General features: G+C 37.9%; 1 protein-coding gene across 4 annotated transcripts in view; it reads left to right on the forward strand.

Moving 5' to 3' along the window:
- Positions 1-16720, forward strand: part of EDA2R (ectodysplasin A2 receptor) — a 127848-nt gene that overhangs the window by 39773 nt on the left and 71355 nt on the right. For all 4 annotated transcript variants that reach the window (XM_070785235.1, XM_070785234.1, XM_070785236.1 and 1 more), the window contains one exon: positions 4212-4308. In XM_070785235.1, the coding sequence (XP_070641336.1) occupies positions 4222-4308 (87 nt within the window). In that variant the 5' untranslated portion in view covers positions 4212-4221. The remainder of the gene's footprint in view (positions 1-4211; positions 4309-16720) is intronic.

Genomic DNA, 16720 nt, shown 5'->3' on the forward strand with positions numbered 1-16720 from the left:
TGATATTTTACATGTTTCAATGCCATTCTCCCAAATCTTCCCACCCTCTCCCTCTTTTTCTTGATAGTGTCCTTGAAGCACAAAAGTTTTAAATTTTGGTTAAGTAAAATTTATGTATTTTTTTCCTGTTTTGTTGTGTTCCTTTTGGTGCTATGATCTAAGAAATCATTGCCTAATCAAAGATCATGGTTTATACCTATATTTTCCTATAAGAAAAAAATTTAATTATAAACATTTTTGTTTCCTTATAAAAACTCCTTTAAGAGTTTTATAGTTTTATATCTTTCATTTAGAGGTTTGGTCCATTTTAAGTTAATTTTATATATGGTATGAGATAAGAGTCCAATTTGATTCTTTTTCATGTGACTATGCAGTTGTCACAATATGTTTTTTTGAAAAGCTTATTGCTTTCCCATTGAATTGTCTTGGCACTCTCTTTGAAAATCATTTGACCATAGTGTAACAACTTTATTCTAAATGGCCGCAAATTAGAAACAGCCCCAAAAGGGAACCCTCTTACACTGTTGTTGGGAATGCAAACTAGTACAGCCACTATGGAGAACAGTGTGGAGATTCCTTAAAAAACTGGAAATAGAACTGCCTTATGACTCAGCAATCCCACTGCTGGGCATACACACTGAGGAAACCAGAATTGAAAGAGACACGTGTACCCCAATGTTCATTGCAGCACTGTTTATGATAGCTAGGACATGGAAGCAACCTAGATGTCCATCAGCAGATGAATGGATAAGAAAGCTGTGGTACATATGCACAATGGAATATTACTCAGCCATTAAAAAGAATACATTTGAATCAGTTCTAATGAGGTGGATGAAACTGGAGCCTATTATACAGAGTGAAGTAAGCCAGAAAGGAAAACACCAATACAGTATACTAATGCATATATATGGAATTTAGAAAGATGGTAATGATAACCCTATATGCGAGACAGCAAAAGAGACACAGATGTATAGAACAGTCTTTTGGACTCTGTGGGAGAGGGAGAGGGTGGGATGATTTGGGAGAATGGCTTTGAAACATGTATAATATCATATAAGAAATGAATCACCAGTCTAGGTTTGATGCAGGATACAGGATGCTTGGGGTTGGTGCACTGGAATGACCCAGAGAGATGGTATGGGGAGGGACGTGGGAGGGGGGTTCAGGATGGGGAACATGTGTACACCCGTGGTGGATTCATGTTGATATATGGCAAAACCAATACAATATTGTAAAGTAATTAGCCTCCAATTAAAATAAATAAATTTAAATTAAAAATAAAATTAAAAAAAAGAAAGAAACAGCCCAATGCCCATCAACCAAAAGAAAAAAAAAAACACACATAAAATAAATTATGGCATATCCAAACAGTGGAATACTATACAGCAATGGTAAGGAATAAATGTTGCTATACACAATGTCATGGGTAAATCTCACAGATGTTGTACTGAGCAAAGAAAGCCAGAAACAAAAGAAGGCTCTCATATGAATCAAATTTACATGACATTCAAGGACAGGTTAAACTAATAATGGTGATAGAAGTCAGAATAGAAATTACTTCAGAGAAGGAAATGGCATTGACTGGGAAGGGGTATGAGAGAGTCTGCTGAGGTAATGAAAAGGTTTTTTATCTTTATCTGGAAGCATTTGTATGAGTATATTCCCTGGTGGCTCAATGGTAAAGAATCTGCCTGCAATGCAGGAGACACAGGAACTGTGGGTTATATTCCTGGTTCGTGACGATCCCCTGAAGGAGGACATGGCAACCCACTCCAGTATTATTGTCTGGAGAATGCCAGAGACAGAGGAGCCTTGTGTGCAATAGTCCATGGGGTTGCAAAGAGTCAGTGATGACTGAAGTGACTTAGCACACATCCATACATATGTCAAAATTTTATAGATCCATCTATGTTGCTGACTTATACAGCAGTTTGGAGGATTCAGATGTATCTTCTGGGATACTTTGGAAGAGTGTCTAGCTGCAGTTATAGGGCACCTCAGAGTAGCTATGATTTTCTCAAAACTTAGTTATTCTCTCTCACCTTCTCTTAAAATAAAAAGGCAGTACATGTACTACAGGACACTGCTGACCACAGGGAAGAACTTGACATAAGGCCTGAGTTTGTCCCTTGGTAATAATTTAACCATTATTAGACAATTTTACTCATAGCCATGACCTCTTCATAACAGATCAGAGTCATTGTGGCTTCTCTTTAAAAAAGGTAATTTGTTAAACTTATTGTGAAAGACAGTTTAATTTGCTTGCTTGGGATAAACAGTTTGACAAAGTAGAAGGGAAAAAAAAAAGCCCTATGTTTGTTCCCTGGAGCCTGATATGGGGATTTGGCCATACACCTAACTTGCCTACTCACAGGTCTCAAAGCCAAGGTTAGAGGGACATATTAAGATTCATGCCACATGACATTTATTAGATGGAAGGGGCTCTGGATACCAAATATAATAAAGTGTCTCAGATACCCAAAGGGCAGAAACAGATGCTATGGAGATTTCAGATGCCTATATTGGGAGCTTATCATAAGGGCATGACTGCTCTTTGGCTCCTGCCAATGATTTTCTGTTTTTGTGGGCAAGAATAGGATACAGGGGAGTTGCCCAGACCAGTATTCTGGCCCTGTGCCCATGACACTTAATTATCTTGTCATGAGAGCTGTGAGACCACTGATAGTTCTTGTTCCTAATGACATGATGCGGGGTAGGGAGGGGAGTGTGCCTACTGAGGCTGACACTATGGGTCAATAATAAAAACAACAGACGGGGGCATCTTAAGCTTATGTAAAAAATAGATTTTGTAGTCTACTTTGTTCTGAATTAAGAAATGGGAAAGAATGGCCCAGTTGATCGTGGGAAAAGGTACATTCAAGCAAGAATCCCAGACAGGAAAACTTACTCCATTGCTACTGGGGACTTTTAAAGGGAGGAATGATGGTATCTAGCACAAGTTATACATACACACTCTCCTCTCTTCTGACTGGAAGTACACATTTAGGATTTTATATACTTTGAGAAACCACCTTAAGTTCACCGTGGTATGAGGTTAAGGAGTGAACAAAAGAACCTCACCCCACCTTTCTCTTTGAGCAATGCAAGCCCCATGTATCAGTTACTTACAGTAAAATTCATCTTTGTAGAAAATTACCTCTCTATATACTCAACTCTATCTTATTTTGTATAACTTCTCAAATCCTTCAGAATGCTTTGATGGACCTTAGTTCATTTAATCATTCCAAGGACTATATAAGGTAGGTAAGGAACGTACCGACCCCTTTCTTCAGATTAAGTAACTGAAGCCAGAAAAAATAAAGTGACTCATACAGAATCATAGATTGAAAGAAGAGCCAAGTAAGTTGACCAACCATCCCAGTTTACCTGAGACTGTCCTAGTTTCAACCCTGAAAGTCCCATATCCTGAGGAAGCTTATTAGTCCTCAACAAACCTGTATCCAGGATAGAACCGATATCTCCCAACTCTTTGACCAATGCTAGTGCCAGTGCCCTATACCATTTGTATTTTGAAACCTGTTATCTGAGTAGTGTTTCCTTTTCTCTGCACTTTGATGTACCAGGACATTTCTTCAAGCTGGATCATTCTCCCCTCCCACGCTTCCAAGGACAGAAGCAATGACAGCTAGTTGTCTTCAAAGGTACTTGAGACAGTTTTGGCAAAAGAGAACCATGCTTCAGCTTTCTCATCCACAAAGGGATAATAATCTCTATTGCTTGCAACATGAATGTTATGTGGATCAAATATAATGAGTATGAAAGTGCTTTCAAAACTGTTGATAGCTGGTAACATGTGAGAGATTGTGGCTATACTCTAGTTTCTAGGCAGATACCAGCTCCTTGTCTTATCATTTTCTTTCCAGTTCAGCAAGTGTTACAACCACTAACTGTATGAACATTGGTGAATTCCTTGGCCTTTATGTCTCATTTTTCACATATTCAAAATTAGGTTAATAATAATTTATGATATGGTTGTTTTAAAGCTTGAATTATTACATTTAAACCATTTAAGACTTCTTGGCACATGGTTAGTGCTATCTAGGCATTAGCTGTTTTGATTTGGCTTCCTCAAACCTTCTAACCCAGGTCCAGAGAATAGACTAAGAGGTCCATAAACCAACTGAGATGGAAGCCACTACTTGCCTTGAGATCCTTTCCATTTGTTCCATAATTGTATTCTGTGCCCATAGCCTTCCCACCATGGATTGCCAAGAAAATGAGTACTGGGACCAATGGGGACGGTGTGTCACTTGCCAACTGTGTGGACCTGGACAAGAGCTCTCCAAGGTAAGTACCCCTGGTCAGGATACTTATTTCTGTTACATCCTAGAAAAGCAGAACTGGCAACCAAGAAAGTCCAAGATTAGGAGAGTCAACCCAATCTGTGGCTAATAGGTTTAGCAAATAAAACATATGAAATCCAAAGATTATGACAATAGCATTCACAGTTCCATTAAGAATTCAACCTGGCAGCATCAGAGGCAGGTGAGGATTCCATGAGATAATGGAGTATCTCAAGAGGAGATATATAATACAAAGGCTTAAGAAGGCTGTTAAGTATTATAGACATATGTCAACTAAAGCAAGATCCACTCATTTGGGGTTCAGGAGCCAGCTATCAAGTCTTGGGAATGGAAAAGAGAGAACTGAGTAGGCTGAAATATGGCCTCTGTATAGAGGAACTGGGCCACTGAGGAAACTGCAAGAGAGGATTCACTGATGGGGAACTAGGAAGGGTCTAGAATCCCAGTTGGTAACAAAACAACCCACAAGGCAGGAATTATATACTCAACCCTGATTTGCAGAGCTGCATTATTGTTTCTGCTTCAGGTCCCCATTGATCCCAGAAACTGAGAGTGGTATTAAATTGAGACTGAAGTTGAGGACACAAAGGTTGGGAGCAGACAGCCAGCAGATTTTTTTCACACTCACATATTTTCTGCAGTTGTCTATTAATTCAGCAATCACTTACTGGTTTTGTTCATTGTTATTCAGTCACTAGGTCATGTCCTACTCTTTGCGACCCCATGGACTACAGCACACCAGGCTTCCCTATCCCTATCCTTCACTATCTCCTGAGTTTGCTCAAACTTATATCCATTGAGTCGATGATGCCATCCAAACATCTCATCCTCTGTCACCCCATTCTCCTCCTACCCTCAATCTTTCCCAGCATCAGGGTCTTTTGCAATGATTCAGCTCTTTGCATCAGGTGGCCAAAGTATTGGAGCTTCAGCATCAGTCCTTCCAGTGAATATTCAGGGTTAATTTCCTTAAAGGTTGACTGCTTTGATCTCCTTGCTGTCCAAGGGACTCTCATGAGTCTTTGCCAACACCACAGTGCAGAAGCATCAAGTCTTCGGTGCTCAGGCTTCTTTATCGTCCAACGCTCACATCCATACATGACTACTGGAAAACCATAGCTTTGACTATATGAACCTAGTCAGCAAAGTGGTGTCTCTGCTTTTTAATATGCTGGCTAGGTTTGTCATAGCTTTTCTTCCAAGGAGCAAACGTCTTTTAATTTCTGCAGTCACTGTCCACAGTAATTTTGGAACCCAAGAAAATAAAATATGTCACTGTTTTCATTGTTTCCACATCTATTTGACATGAAGCAATGGGACTGGAGTGAAGAGGAACTAAAAAGCCGCTTGATGAAAGTGAAAGAGGAGAGTGAAAAAGGTGGCTTAAAGCTCAACATTCAGAAAACTAAGATCATGGCATCTGGTCCCATCACTTCATGGGAAATGGATAGGGAAACAGTGGAAACAGTGTCAGATTTTATTTTTCTGGGCTCCAAAATCACTGCAGATGGTGACTGCAGCCATGAAATTAAAAGACGCTTACTCCTTGGAAGGAAAGTTATTACCAACCTAGATAGCATATTGAAAAGCAGAGACATTACTTTGCCAACAAAGGTCTATCTAGTCAGGGCTATGGTTTTTCCAGTGGTCATATATGGATGTGAGAGTTGAACTGTGAAGAAATCTGAGCGCTGAAGAATTGATGCTTGTGAACTGTCGTGTTGGAGAAGACTCTTGACAGTCCCTTGGACTGCAAGGAGATCCAACCAGTCCATTCTAAAGGAGATCAGCCCTGGGATTTCTTTGGAAGGAATGATGCTAAAGCTGAAACTCCAGTACTTTGGCCACCTGATGCGAAGAGTTGACTCATTGGAAAAGACTATGATACTGGGAGGGATTGGGAGCAGGAGGAAGAGGGGACAGTGGAGGATGAGATGGCTGGATGGCATCACAGACTCTATGGACATGAGTTTGGGTGAACTCGGAGTTGGTGATGGACAGGGAGGCCTGGCATGCTGCAATTCATGGGGTCGCAAAGAGTCGGACACGACTGAGCAACTGAACTGAACTGAACTGAATGGGACCAGATCGCATAATCTTAGTTTTTTGAATGCCGAGTTTTAAGCCAGTGTTTTCACTGTCCTCTTTCACCTTCATCAAGAGGCTATTTAGTTCCTCTCTGCTTTCTGCCATTAAGGTTGTGTCATCTGCATATCTGAGGGTATTGGTATTTCTCTTGGTAATCTTGATTCTAGCTTAAGCTTCATCCAGCCCAACATTTCATATGATGTACTCTGTATATCTGTACACATGATGTACTTTGGTCACCTAATGGGAAGGACTAACTCATTGGCAAAGACTGTGATGCTGGGAAAGATTGAAGGCAGAAGGAGAAGGGGACAACAGAGGATGAGATGGTTGGATGGCATCACTGACTCAATGGACATGAGTTTGAGCAAGCTCTGGAAGTTGGTGATGGACAGGGAACCCTGGCATGCTGCAGTCCATGAGGTTTCAAAGAGTTGGACATGACAGGGTGACTGAACTGACCTGACTGTATATAAGTTAAATAAGCTGGGTGACAATATACAGCCTTGATGTAGTCCTTTCCCTATTTGGAACCAGTTCATTGTTCCATGTCCGGTTCTAGCTGTTGCTTTTTGGTCTGCATACAGGTTTATCAGGAAGCAGGTAAGGTGGTGTGGTACTCTCATATCTTTAAGAATTTTCCACAGTTTGTTGTGATCCACACAGTCAAAGGCTTTAGTATAGTCAATGAAGCAGAAGTAGATGTTTTTCTAGATTCCCTTTCTCTTTCTATGATCCAACAGATGTTGGCAATTTGGTCTCTGGTTCCTTTACCTTTTCTAAATCCATCTTGTACATTTGGAAGTTCTCAGTTGATGTACTGTTGGGGCCTAGCTTGAATTATTTTGAGCATTACCATGCTAGCATGTGAAATGAGTGCAATTGTGTGGTAGTTTGAACATTCTTTCACATTGCCCTTCTTTGTGATTGGAATGAAAACTGACCTTTTCCAGTCCAGTGGCCAGTGCTGGGTTTTCCCAAGTTGCTGGCATATTAAGTGCAGTACTTTAACAGCATCATCTTTCAGGATTTGAAATAGCTCCACTGGAATTCCATCACCTCCACTAGATTTGTTTCTACTAATGCTTCCTAAGGCCTACTTGACTTCACACTCTAGGATCTCTGGCTGTAGGTGAGTGGTCACACCATTGAGGTTATCCAGGTCATTAAGACCTTTTTTGTATAGTTCATCTGTGTTTTCTTGCCACCTCTTCTTAATCTCTTCTGCTGCTCTTAGGTCCATACCATTTCTGTCCTTTATTGTGTCCATCTTTGGAGAAGGGAATGGCAACCCACTCCAATATTCTTGCCTGAAGAATCTCACGGACAGAAGAACCTGGTAGGCTACAGTCCATGGGGTCGCAAAGAGTCAGACATGACTGAGTGACTAACATTTGCATTAAATATTCCCTTGGTATCTCTAATTTTCTTGAAGAGATCTCTAGTCTTTCCAGTTCTATTGTTTTCTCTATTTCTTTGCGTTGTTCACTTAAGAAGTCTTTCTTATCTCTCCTTGCCATTCTCTGAAACTCTGCATTCAGTTTGGTATATTTTTCTCTTTCTTCTTTGCTTTGTGCTTCTCTTCTTTGCACAGTGTTTGTAAGGCCTCCTCAGACAACCATTTTGCCTGTTTTCATTTCTTTTTTGGGAGATAGTTTAAACACCTACAAACTGGCAGGCATGGTTTTAGGCACTGTGGATGTGGCAAAACAAAATTTTTTGCCTTCACCAACCTTACCTTTTTTCCTAAATTTATTTATTTTTTATTGAAGGATAATTGCTTTACAGAATTTTGCTGTTTTCTGTCAAAACCTCCACATGAATCAATCATAAGTAAATTAGTGAAACAGTGAAAAAGATACATACATAGATATGGAAGTATGACAAGAATTAAATTACAGTGATCTTATACAGAATGACTGGTTAGCTCCTATCATGTAGTACAGGAATGCCTTTTTAAGGAGGTGCCTTCTGGGAAGAGGATAGAACTACTACAGAGTTCCAAGGTGAGAGTGAACTAGGAATGTTCAAAGAAGAGGAAGAATGTAAGTACAGCTGATGATTGTTGGGTGAGAGACAGAGTAGTACATAATGAAGTCTCAGAGAGAGATATTGCCAAATCATGGGGACTCTTCAAGTTTATGTTGAGAAATTTTTTTTTAAGTGCACCAGGAATCCTTCAGAGAGTTTTAGGTTTGAGCTTCCCTGGTAGCTTATATGGTATATAATCTGCCTGCAATGCAGGAGGCCCCGGTTTGATCCTTGGATCAGGAAGATCCTATGGAAAAAGGAATGGCAACCCATTCTAGTAATCTTGCCTGGAGAATTTCGTAGACAAGGAGCCTGGCAGACTACAGTCCAAGAGTCACAAAGAGTAGGACACAACTGAGCAACTATCACTTCACTTCACAGGTTGGAGAGTGACATGATCCCCTGACTGAAACAAAATGTAGTAATTATTTAGCCTGCCTCTTTTCTACCTATTTTGCAAATAGAGACTAAGGTCCAGGGATATCAAGAAACAAGCACTAATTCTAATTTTAACTCCTCTACACATAACATTCTATACCACAGTGGGGTACCCACATGATTTATAAGGGATCTCAAGACCAAGGAATGATCACCAAGAGTTCAGTCATGCTGGACATTAGGATGGACCCAATGGAATAAGCTGCTTGGCTTGATAAAATCTATTTTAAATATCACCTTGATCTTCATGATCAGAAGTCTCAGCACTTTTATAAGAACAAGGTATTAGATAAGTCACCCATATTTACAAACCCAAACTTCTCCAAGGGGAAAAAACAGGTCTTTCTGTCAAACTGTTATTTGTTACCGAACTCTCAAAATTAGCCCATGATGAAGTGTCTAATCATCTCTTTGGTTGTAATTTGTTTTAGCACTACTATAAAGCTCAGAAAAAAATGAATTAACTGCAATACTGTGTTCTTCCAACAACTTTACATATAAATAGCTTGTGCTTGTATAGCAGTCTGTGCTTTATAAAGAGCTTTCATGTGCATTATCTCATTTGGCTGTCTTTCCCACCAAGAAGGTATTATAAACCCCATTTTAGATGATGAAACTAAGACTCAAAGAGGATATGTGTCTTGCTTAAAGTCACAGTGGTTCAGTAAAAATAAACATGAGACAGATGCACATGGATTTGAGTCCCAGCTTTGCTGTGGGCAAATCAATCTTTTATTCAGTTAGGATGTACTAAGTTAAAAATAACATAAAACTTAAAACTGATTTGAACCATAAACACGTTTACTTATGTAATAAAATCTGGAAGCAAGAAACCTTGGTGTTGGTTGGGCAGAATGTTGTCAACATCCTGGGCACCTTGCTATTTTTTCCTCATGCTTGTGGTCTTTTGGTTACCATAACTGAAAGCATTACATCCTTACATCATAGTCAGTTAGGAAGAAGGGGCAGGGGAAAAAGCAGCTTAATATTGTAAGGGGAGAAGGTGGCGCTAGCAGTAAAGTACCTGCCTGCCTAATGCAGGAGACAGAAGAAACACAGGTTTGATCCCTGGGTTGAGAAGATCCCCTGGAGAAGGGCATGGCAACCCACTCCAGTATTCTTGCCTGGAGAATGCCACGGACAGAGAGGAGCCTGGTGGGTTATAGTCCATAGGATCGCAAAAAGTTGGACACAACTGAAGTGACTTAGCACACACACACGTTTTCCTAGAAGCTCCCCAACAGATTTCCTTTTGAATCTTTTGTATCATATTAACCAGAGTTGGGCATTATAAGTATCTCAAAATTGCATCAGATGCTAGGACATGAGTACTTGGCAAACAAAAATGAGATTGCCATAACAGAATAAGACCAATTGGATGCTTGGAGCTGGTTCACTGGAACGGCCCAGAGGGATGGTATGGGGAGGGAGGAGGGAGGAGCGTTCGGGATGGGGAACACATGTATACCTGTGGCGGATTCATTTTGATATTGGGCAAAACTAATACAATTATGTAAAGTTTAAAAATAAAATAAAATTAGAAAAAAAAAAGAATCAGTTCTTGAGACTGGTCACTTTACCACCCAGAATTAAATAAATGTTATGTTAATAAGGAAGAAAATGAGCAATGAATTTTGGATAAGAAGCTAACAGCATCTGACACAATCTTATTTTTATAATTTATTTTATTTAGTTTTTAAGTTCACTCATATGAACTGTAAAGTGTTAGTCACTCAGTCGTGTCCAACTCTTTGTGACCCCATGGACTGTAACCCACCAAGCTCCTCTGCCCATGGACTTGTCCAAGTAAGAATACTAGAGTGGGTTGCCATTTCCTTCTCCAGGATGAACTGTAAACATCACTGTAAATAAATCTTTAGAGAAGAGCAACACTCTTCCAGCAGGACATTTTTAGAAGTAAAATGGTCAATCTAAATAATGCATTCAGTTTTAAGAATCCTGTAATATATTAGCAGATAACACTTTTTTTTCTTTATTTTACTAATTTCCACTATAATTACAATTATTGTCAATAGTGCATGGAGTTAGTATATCCCAGAAACCTAACCAAGCATAAATAATGTATGTGTCTATCATCTATTTTATGTCTTCCTTTGTCACATTACATTACTAACATGAGAGGAGTTTGTTTTGTTTTGTTTTTCCTTTTTTTATTTGATAGGGGAAAATATCACCTTTTGGTGTTTGTTTATTTGCAGTGTTGTGAACTGTTTCTGAATTTTTGTTTTCCTATTCTACTCACTGTTTATCATTCATCCTTCACTCATGTAGGGCACCTGACTAGAAATACATATAGCAGAATATGGAGTATTTTAAAAATCTTTTATATAATGTATAATATTTTTAAAAATCAGAAGTGATTTTTAATTTTATTTCATTTTGTCATTATTTCTTGACTATTTAATGACTGTATCATTGATATATTAATTTGATAACCTATATTAATAAATTCCAAAATTAAAATATCTTCCATCCCCAGGATAAGGCATTTTTTATTGTGATTTTGGGTTAAATGCCCTCTTATGTTTTATGTTAATATTTTATTTATAATAAATAAGTACTCTTATTTATAAATAAGTATAATAAATAAGTTGGAGAAGGCAATGGCAACCCACTCCAGTACTCTTGCCTGGAAAATCCCATGGATGGAGGAGCCTGGTAGGCTGCAGTCCATGGGGTCGCTAAGAGTCCGACACGACTGAGTGACTTCACTTTCACTTTTCACTTTCATGCGTTGGAGAAGGAAATGGCAACCCACTCCAGTGTTCTTGCCTGGAGAATCCCAGGGATGGGGGAGCCTGGTGGGCTGCTGTCTCTGGGGTCGCACAGAGTCGGACATGACTGAAGCGACTTAGCAGTAGCAGCATAATAAATAAGTACACTATCAGCATCAAAATTGATATCAGCACTATGCTGAAAATGAAGTAAAAGTGTTAGTTGCTCAGTCGTGTATGACTTTTTGCGACCCCATGGATGGTAGCCTGCCAAGCTCCACTGTCCATGGAATTCTCCAGGTAAGAATACTGGAGTGGTTAGCTAGTCCCTTCTCCAGGGGATCTTCCCAACATAGGGATCAAACCCAGGACTCCTGCATTGCAGGCAGATTCTTTATAGTCTGAGGCACCAGGGAAGCCCTTGTGCCTCAAATTTTATATCAGAACTGTGTTAGCTTGGTAAAATTAATTAAGAACATCAATATTTTTCTTGTTATAAAACTAGTTAGCAGGAAAAGAATTTGGGCGGACATGATCATTTGAACATGTTTTCTTTGTTTCCCCATTAGGAAACAAAATTTTCAATATAAATTTTTCATGATACTTTCTTCCTTTCTAATTTCTTAAGAAATGAAACTCCTATTTAAGAAATTATTTTTAAAATTAATTAATTTATTTTAATTGTAGGGTAATTAGTTTATAATGTTGTAATGGCCTCTGTCATACATCAGCATGAATTTGCCATAGGCATATGTGTATCGTTGCCCTCCTGAACCCCTCTTCCAACTGCTTCCCTACCCACCCCTCTTCAGGTTGTTACAAAGCACCAGCTTTGGATCCCCTGCATCATAGATGAAACTCCCCTTGGCTATCTATTTCACATTTGTAATGTGTATATTTCAGTGCTATTTTCTCAAATCATCCCACCTCACCTCCCATTGTGTCCAAAAGTCTCATCTTTATGTTGTGTCTCTTTTGTTGCCCTACACATAGGATTGTCAGTACCATCTTTCAAGATTTCATATATGTGCATTAATATATATTTGTCTTTCTCTTTCTGCCTTACTTCACTCTGTATAATAGTCTCTATGTTCATTCACCTCATTGGAACTGACTCAAATGTGTTCTTTTTTATAGTTGAGTAATATTCCATTGTGTATATGCACCATAACTTCCTTATCCATTCATCTGACGACATCTAGGTTGCTATCCATTCTTATCTTATCCTTATCCTTATCTTATCCTTACCCATTCATCTGGACATCTAGGTTGATTCCATATCCTAGCAATTGTAAATAATGCTGCAGTGAACATTGGGGTACATGTGTCTTTTTCAGTTATGGTTTCCTCAGGATATATGCCCAGTACTGGGATTGCTGGGGCACATGGTAGTTTTATTCCTAGTTTTTCAAGGAATCTCCATACTATACTCCATAGTGGTTGTATCAATTTTCATTGCCACCTACAGTGTAAAAGGATTCCCTTTTCTCCACACCCTCTCAGTATTTATTGTTTGTAGACTTTCTGATGGTGGCATTCTGCCCAGTATGAGATGATGTTGTTGAAGACACTATTTTCTCCAGTGTATTTTTTTTTTTTTTTTTTGCCTCGTTTGTCAAAGATAAGGTGTCCATAGGTGTATGGATTTATCTTCTGGTTTTCTATCTTGTTCCATTGGTAAATATTTCTGGGTTTTTGCCAGTAGTATACTATCTTGATGATTGTAGCTTTGTAGTATAGTCTGAAGTCAGGAAGGTTGATTCCTCCAGCTCGATTCTTCTTTCTCAAATTGCTTTGCCTATTCAAAATGTCTTGTGTTTCCATACAAATTGTGAAATTATTTGTTCTAGTTCTGTGAGATGTACAGTTCATAGTTTGATAGGGGTTGCATTGAGTATATAGATTACTTTGGGTAGTATAGTCATTTTCATTATATTGATACTTCCAGTCCAAGAACATGGTGTGTCTCTCTGTTTGTGTCATCTTTGATTTATTTTATCAGTGTCTTATAGTTTTCTGTATATAGGTGTTCTCTTTAGATAAATTTATTCCTAAGTATTTTATTCATTTTGTTGCAATGGTGAATGAAATTGTTTCCTTAATTTCTCTTTCTGATTTTTCATTGTTAGTGTATAGGAATGCAAGGGATTTCTGTGTATTAATTTTATATCCTATGACTTTACTATGTTCATTGATTAGCTCTAGTAATTGTCTGATGGTGTTGTTAAGGTTTTCTATGTAGAGAATCATGTAATCTGCAAACAGTGAAAGTTTTGCTTCTTTTCCAATCTGAATTCCTTTTGTTTCTTTAATTTTCTGACTGCTGTGGTAATGGCTTCCAAAACTATGTTGAATAGTCGTGGTGAAAGTGGCTCCTTCATCTTGATTTTAGAGGAAATGCTTTCAGTTTTTCACCATTGAGGATAGTGTTTGCTATGGGTTTGTTGTATATGGTCTCTATTATGTTGAGGTATGTTTCTTCTGTGCCTACTTTCTGGAGAGTTTTTATCATAATGGGTATTGAATTTTGTCAAAGACTTCCTCTGCATCTACTGAGATGATCATCTTGTTTTTATCTTTCAATTTGTTAGCATGGCATATCACAGTGTTTGATTTGCATATATAGAATAATCTATGTATCCCTGCAGTAAAGCCCATCTGATCATGATGTATGATCTTTTTAATATGTTGTTGAATTCTGTTTGCTAGAATTTAGTTGATGATTTTTTCATCTACGTTCCACAGTGATATTAGCCTGTATTTTTTTTTTTTTTTGCATGTGTGTCATCTTTATCTGGTTTTGGTATCAGGGTGATAGTGGCCTCATAGAATGAGTTTGGCAGTTTTCCTTACCCTGAAACTTTCTGGAAGGGTTTGAGTAGGATAAGTGTTAGCTCTTCTCTAAATTTTTGGTATAAATTAACTGTGAAGCCATCTGGTCCTGGGCTTTTGTTTGTTAGGAAGAGTTTTGTTTACAGTTTTGAGTTCCATGCTTGTGATTGGTCTGTTCATATTTTCTGTTTCCTCCTGGTTCAGTTTTAGAGGGCTATATTTTTCTAAGAATTTGCCCATTTCTTCCAAGTTGTCCATTTTATTGGCATATAGTTGCTTGTAGCAGTCTTTTATGATCCTTTTTGTTTCTGATTTGTTTGTGGTAACTTCTCTGTTTTCATTTCTAATTTTATTGATTTGAGTCTTCTCCATGTTTTTTCTTGATGAGTTTGGCTAATGGTTTGTCTATTTTGTTTATCTTCTTAAAGAACCAGCTTTTAGTTTTGTTGATCTTTGCTATAGCTGCCTTCATTTCTTTTTCAGTTATTTCTGCTCTGATCTTTCTGATTTCTTTCATTCTAGTAACTTTGGTTTTTTGTTTTTGTTTTTCTTTCTCTAGTTGCTTTAGGTGTAATGTTAGGTTGTTTACTTTATGTATCTCTTGCTTCTTGAGGTAAGCTTGTATTGCTAAGAACTTCCTTGTTAGCACTGCTTTTAGTGCATCTTGTAGGTTTTGAGTAGTTGTGTTTTCATTTTCACTTGTTTCTATGCATATTTTGATTTACTTTCTCATATCTTCAGTGATCTTCAGAACTGTGTTGTTTATCTTCCATGTGTTTGTGTTTTTTATAGTCTTTTTTTCTGTAGTTGATATCTAATCTTACTGCATAATGATCAAGAATGATGTTTGAAATGATTTGGTTTTTGTTGTTGTTGTTGTTGTTTTTTAATTAACAGGACTTGATTTATGGTCCAGGATGTGATCTATCCTGAAGAATGTTCCATGTGCACTTGAGAAAATAAGTGAAATCTATTGGTTTTGGATTAAATGCCCTGTAGATATGTTAGGTCCAACTGCTCCAATGTGTCATTTAAAGCTTGTATTTCCTTATTAATTTTCTGTCTAGATGATCTGTCCATTGGTGTGGGTGGAGTATTTATTAAAGGCCTCCATTATTACTGTGTTGCTGTCAATTTCCCCTTTAATAGTTGTTATCATTTGCCTTATGGATTGAAGTGCCCCTACATTGGGTGCATATATATTTATAATTGTCTTCTTGGATTGATATCTTGATCATTATGCAGTGTTCCTCTTTATCTCTTAAAACAGTCTTTATTTTAAAGTCTATGTTATCTGATATGAGTATTACTACTTCTGCTTCCTTTTGATCTCTTTTTGTATAGAATATCTTTTTCCAGCCCCTCACTTTCAGTCTATGTGTGTCCCTAGATTTGAGGTGAATCTCTTGTAAACACCATATATGGGAGTCTTGTTTTTGTATCCATATGGCAAATCTATGTCTTTTTCTTGGAGCATTTAGCCCGTTTACATTTAAGGTAGTTATTGATATGTATGACCCCATTACCATTTACTTTATTGTTTTCAGTTTAATATTGTGTTTATATTTTGTTATTTTGTTTTGGATTTGTTTTTATAGGCCTTTGCTGTGTTTTCTATCTAGAGAAGTTCCTTTATCATTTGTTGAAGCATTGGTTTGGTGGTGCTGAATTCTCTTAGCTTTTGCTTGTATGTAAAGCCTTTGATTTCTCCTTCACATCTGAATGAGATCCTTTCTGAATAGAGTAATCCTGGCTGTAAATTTCTCCCTTTTATCACTTTAAGTATTCCTGCCATTCCTTCCTGGCCTGCAGAGCTTGTGTTGAAATTCAGTCATTCACCTTATGGGGATCCCCTTGTGTGTTATTTGTTGCTGTTCCCTCACTGCTTTTAATATTTGTTTTTAATTTTTGTTAGTTTGATTAATATGTATCTTGACATGTTTCTCCTTTAGCTTATCCTGCCTGGGACTTTCTGGGCTTTTGGGATGGGTATTTCTTCCCTATTTTAGGGAAGTTTTCAGTTATAATCTCATATATTTTCTCATGCCCTTTCCTTTTATCTTCTTCTTCTGGGACATCTATGATTCAAAAGTTGGGGTGCTTAATGGTGTTTCAGTGGTCTCTTATGTTATCTTCATTTCTTTTTATTCTTTTTTCTTTATTCCTCTCTGCTTCATTTATTTTCACCATTCTGTCTTCCAGTTCTCTTATCCATTCTTCTGCCTTAATTACTCTACTGTTGGTTCCCTCCACTGTATTTTTAAACTTAGT

This window comes from Bos indicus, chromosome X (assembly GCF_029378745.1).
Source record: "Bos indicus isolate NIAB-ARS_2022 breed Sahiwal x Tharparkar chromosome X, NIAB-ARS_B.indTharparkar_mat_pri_1.0, whole genome shotgun sequence".
NCBI classification, from domain to species: domain Eukaryota; kingdom Metazoa; phylum Chordata; class Mammalia; order Artiodactyla; family Bovidae; genus Bos; species Bos indicus.